Here is a 5,760-nt window from a genome sequence, read left to right as displayed (position 1 = left end):
TTCCTTGAGATGATTCAAATTTGTATGGAGCAACAACAAATTTGAAAAAATGATCTTCCTAGAATTTTCATAATTTCATAAGCCATTGTATCATTTTCCAATCTTTTTAAGAGAGACTTGTGCTCCTTTCCTTGTCCATTGCAAGTTATGGTTCCTCTTTGCAAGAACCATGTAAAATTGGAATATCTACAAAAACCATCTTTTTACATGTGTATAAGCTTTCTCATGCCACAACTCTCCTTGAACTTCAAAAGTTCTCGAGCATAACAATGCTCAACATACATTGATTTATTTGAGCTTCAAGGGTGTCACAAGACTTGGCAACAAATTATTGTCTCAACGTTTTGATATCTTGAGCTTAATAAAGCTCCACAAGTACCTTCTCACTAGAGATGTTTATGAGCTTTGAGGGTATCACAAGGCTTAGAAAAGTAGAGGATTAAAAATCACCACCCTTCATTTTCCTAAGAAAATTGGTAATGGGAGGCCAAACTTTATGTAGGCACATTGCTCATTTGGTGCATGTGTAATCTACCCATTGAAAAAAATTCATGCTCTTGAAATAATAATAAAACTAAATTTCCTTTCTTCCTTTGTTGTCACATTTGGGAGGTTGGAAGAGCTTCAATCTTAACATCCATTCCCCACCATGTTGCTAGCACCCATACTCACTCTACCTCGTTGGATTGCCAATAGAAACATGTTCTAAGGAGCTTCATAAGTCATTACTGTAATCTTCTTACTCATTAAATAAATAGCACAATGTAACAACCTAGGTGAATATCGTACTTCCAAGGTGAAAAGATTAGTAATCAAATCCCAACTCATACAATACTTCTTGGCAATTATTGAATAAGTTTGGTTATTTCCCAAAAGCCAATGGGTAAAACAAGAATGTGTACTAACCTACCAAAATGACAAGAGACTAAAAATAAACATCCCAAACTTACATATTCAATAACATTGTTACATTAAATGTGAAAATTGGTGGTGGTTGCATGACAAAAATGTTGGAAAGCAACCTTCATTACAACAAGGTGGCTGGACAATGTTGGAGCCCCATCATGCATGGCCCTCATAACTTTACATCTCAACATTAGGCACAAAGGAAGTCTAACAATGCTTTTGTTTTCTCTACATATTATTATTATGCCAAAGGCATTACTCTCCTCTTACAAAGGGATGGCTGTGTAGGCTTATACCACCATTTCTCAACTGTACATAAATCTCTACATATCAATATGCCAACAGCATTACTCTCCTCTTACAAAGGGATGCCTACGTAGGCCTACAACATCATTTCTCAACTGTACAGAAAACTATCATTTCTCATTTTAGAGAAAAAATGCCAATATGGATAAGAGAATGACCAACATAATTTCTCAACTGTACAGAAAACTATCATTTCTCATTTTAGAGAAAAAATGCCAATATGGATAGAGAGAATGACCAACATCATAGAAAACTACAACCGCTCTCCAAACACAAATACCTCTACATTATTTATGTCAAAATAGTACCTCTTATCTAAAAGCTATTGTTGTTGGTTCAACATGGGTTCTGACTATAGGGAGAAGACCTGTGAAAAGTGCATCAGAAGCATTCTATTAAAGGCTCCTTCCATAATCCCTGAAATTCTTTGCTTCCATGATATCCCTGAAATCTTTGCATGGCTCAGTGAACCAACATCCTATCCACACGGATGCTATTGTAGCCTTTAAATGCCAACTGGTCAGGCTCAGTAAGGAAAGTGTGAACCCTTCCATGGCACTTCCATAACTATGATACCTACCAAACTGGCTGAACTGGCTGGGTGAGCTGGCTATTCAACCTGATCACCTCCATGGCACTTCCGTGAGTATGATACCTACCAAACTGGCTGAACTGGCTGGGTAAGCTGGCTATTCAACCTGATCACCTGCATCATGAAACTCCAGCTCAATATATAAAACATCAGCCCCCTCAAGCATTACCCAATGCTTTTGTGGCTTGATTGACTGTAAGCAGCCTCTATAGAATAAAATATAGGAGGGAGCAGTGGTGCCTGACAGCCATGTAACAAATGCTTGATTGACTGTAAGCAGCCTCTATAGAATAAATTATAGCAGGGAGCAGTGGTGCCTGACAGCCATGTAACAAATGCTTTCATAAATCTCAGTTGTGAAGAATTCATGTGGCGTTTCCGTGGCAGCACTAATAACATATAGGGGATCAGCACGGTTTATAGTCAGTTTCAGTATCAGACCCATACTTAACATCTGAAGTCGGCTCTTGCAAAGCCACTACAAATCAAGACGCCAAAGTCACACACAAATCAAGATATTATATCGAAGAAGTCAATACTAAAAAAAATGGAAGTAACATGCTATATAGCATGAATGACAAGAGTAAATCACGCTCCAACAGCACCCAAACCTTACAACAAAACAGCCAACACAGTACTACATAAATTGACAGGAAATAAAACCAGTGTAGACCAGTGTAGCCCAAGCCAGGGCCATCTCATAATATCCACCCAGAAAGGAACCACACAATAAGATTTGAATGTTTTGAGATCACAAAATTCAAAATGAAACAAGTCAAACCAATCTCAATTAAAACAAATAAGCTCATCTTATGATCTGACCAATGAATGGTGGGTCTCAAGTTGGATCAAGCTAAGCCAACCACTCTCAAAAGGGTTAAACAAATAAGTTCACCAAATGATCCAGCTAAAGAACAGGTCATTTGCGAATCCTTTAAGGAAGACCTATAGGCCATGTTTGCTCTCATTTGCTAGCATGAATTCTAGCAAATTCATTATAGACATTCATAGAAGCCTAGGAGATGAACAATCATGCATTACATATATCCAGTACATCAGACATATCTTATTTAGGAGTGACTTTTGACAAATTGCAGTTCGAGTTTTCAAAAGGGGTTCAGTTGCATGGTGCAGAAACATCCCCACAACTCTCCTCACACTGTTCATCCATTGACTCATCTAAGTGATTACCACCCTCCAACTGATGAATCCGCTGGCGCAATTCATTTAGTTCCTGCTCTACCAAGAAAAGGCGTTCCTTCAATGTGAGATTCTCTTCTTCAAGCTGAGAAATGAGACGCTCCTGACTATTGACACAACTTTCAAGATTTTTAGGAGCATCAGCATCAGTAACATGAGAGGGATAAATCATCTCGAAGCGACTTAAACCCTGATCAATTCGCTGCTCTAACCGTTCCACAGACTGCAGAGATTGGTCTCCATTTAGAAGATCCACTTGATCAACATCGCTCTCACTTTCAGAAACCTCCCTAGCCCTCTCCTGGTAGGAGCGTAGGCGAATGAGTCCATTCATGGATCCATATCCATCTACGCCTAACTCTTTATTCATTTCATCTAAAGAAACCTTGTCCCGCATTCCTGGGGACAAGAATGGCGTAGCAAGTACTGCAGGTGTAGCAGGGGATGGAGTCACAGCAGGGGCAATTCCTCCCAACTTCTTAGCCCGCATAATGAAAGACGTCGTATTACGTGGAGCAAGCGGAGCACATAGAGGGGAGGAATAGAGCTTCTTTTTAGCCAGAACTCGTCTCCTCTTCAATCTGTTCCTGGATCGCAAGCCATGATTCTTGAAAGGAGTCTCTACAGGTCCTGCCTTGAAATAGGCTTGTGCTGGGATGTTCTGGAAAGCAAAGGGCATACACGGCTTATATTGCTGTTGTACTCCCATGGTTGCTGCACCATTACCTTTACCTGATTTCTTCCCATTCCATTTTTTGGCATTATTGAGAGGCTTAGGCTGTCGGAAACCATGATTGTCAGAATTCCCCCGCTTCATAGAATCTTGTGTGTTGTAACCCATGGATGGCCACCCTGTCAAAGAGCTTTCAGAATCTAAAAGGTGAAACCTGCAATCAATGCAAGATACTTGTAAGCCAAATAAATCTTTCAGTTCATTTTCAGCTAAAGGAAAACAAATGGACGCACTCTGAGATACTATAAATACGGCCTCTTTAGAAGCAGTTAAATAATCAGATACATCCGAAATGCACCTGTGTAACACCCTGTAATATCAAGGCTAAAATTTGAAGGCTCCCATATGCTTGTGCTCCAAATTAAATCTTCCAGATTATTTTTAGATGAGAAAGAGCAAATGCTTGCATACAAGCAGTCAAATAATCAGATGCATCTCAAATACCCCTCTCGATAACCCTGTAATATCAGGGCTAGAATTTGAAGGTTACCGTGACGTCAATCATTCCCAAGAAGGATAGAAAAGGGTTTCCACTTAGGGCTAAGGATATTCTTAATAACATACCCTTCGAATCTCTTTTAAAGGAAGTTCAGATTAGCCCCTTGAATCAATCATTCGGGCTGCCCGTCATATTCCTGGTATTGTAGTCTTCTTGCAAAGCAGGACGATGTAACCTGGTAGTGTTTCCTAGACAGATGCACCGGATTGATGAAGAAAACAGAAATGCGAACCCTAATAGCTTAAGTGCAGAAGACGAGTGATATCCGGAAAACAGAAGTAATCTATGTGAAGCGAACCCTAATATCTTACGTGCAGAAGGCAGGTCATATCCAGGACACAGTGACAGCAGCGTAGGGATGCCTGGGAGTACCTGTGTGTCTGTGTGTGTGTGTTCGGAGCCTTCGATGTTCTGCCCAGAAGATTCTTGCAGGAAACCTGGGAGTACCTGTGTGTCTGTGTGTGTGTGTTCGGAGCCTTCGATGTTCTGCGCAGGAGAAGATTCTTGCAGGAAACCTGCAACGTTCTAAAGTAAAAATGTGTTTAAAGAGAATTGTGCCCGCAGCGTAACCATCCGCATTTATATAGCCAGTTCGGAAGCACCGCGGTTGCCTCCTTTCGCCTTCACCACCCAATGATTTAGATGCAAGTTTTTAATTTTCACCTTTGAGAAGCAATCTTGATTTTTTTTTTGCATTTCTCTAGCAAGTAAAATTGCAATTGGAAGGGCATGACATGTTTCAGAAACATTTTGCCTTTTTTTTTTAATAATGCGCTTGTAGAAGGATATTATCAACATCAAAAATATATATATATATATATATATATATATATAAAGCCTATAATTAGGCCAATTTCAAGACAGTAGTTACTAGTCCTAAGTCCTTGACAAGGCTCTATAGAATACTCTAAAAACCTTATATCTAGTCTAACAACCTAAGAGCTATCAAAACTTCTCCCTTGAGCCTAGCCCAAAGGTCATTGGGGTCTAAAGTATTTCTATTCCTACCAAAAACTTTCCCTTGACAAGGCTCTATAGAATACTCTAAAAACCTTATATGTAGTCTGACAACCTTTAAGAGCTATCAAAACTTTTCCCTTGAGTCTAGCCCAAAGGTCATTAGGGTCTAAAGTATTTCTATTCCTACCAAAAACTTTCTCATTTCTAATTCTTCATATCTCTTGGAGAGTCACAACTCTAATTACATTCCACATTTTCATCGTCTAGTCATCTTTGTTGCCTCAGTCTCACCAAACAGCACCATCTTGGCATCAATTTGCTCAGCAAAGCCCGCTCTTCTAATCCAAGTTTGCAATTGTCCCCAAACTCCCCACACCTCCTTACATTCCCAAAAAAGATGTCTTACTATTTCTTTCTCACGCTTGCACAGCCCACAAAGGGGCGAGATATCCATGGACTTGTTCAACCTCTCCCTAATGGGGAGCTTGTTCGTTACAATCTTCCAGAGGAGAAAATTCAGCCTCTTTAAAGGTGTGGCCCACCTCGTTCTTAGGACGTGGCAGA

General features: G+C 39.9%; 1 protein-coding gene across 1 annotated transcript; it reads right to left on the bottom strand.

Annotated features, from left to right (window-relative positions):
• Positions 1 to 2,563: 2,563 nt before the first annotated feature.
• Positions 2,564 to 4,800, bottom strand: LOC148037257 (uncharacterized). The gene is made up of 2 exons (XM_087676185.1): positions 4,609 to 4,800; positions 2,564 to 3,891 (listed from the first exon to the last, which is right to left on the bottom strand). The coding sequence occupies exon 2, from the start codon at positions 3,843 to 3,845 to the stop codon at positions 2,922 to 2,924; it is 924 nt and encodes a 307-aa protein (XP_087532311.1). The 5' UTR covers positions 3,846 to 3,891; positions 4,609 to 4,800; the 3' UTR covers positions 2,564 to 2,921.
• Positions 4,801 to 5,760: the final 960 nt, after the last annotated feature.

Source organism: Lygodium microphyllum, chromosome 4, assembly GCF_053477565.2.
Source record: "Lygodium microphyllum isolate KBCC chromosome 4, Lygodium_microphyllum_v1.1.10, whole genome shotgun sequence".
In the NCBI taxonomy this organism is placed as follows: domain Eukaryota; kingdom Viridiplantae; phylum Streptophyta; class Polypodiopsida; order Schizaeales; family Lygodiaceae; genus Lygodium; species Lygodium microphyllum.
Note: the sequence above shows the minus strand (reverse complement) of the source record. Positions and strands in the feature narration are given on the sequence as shown.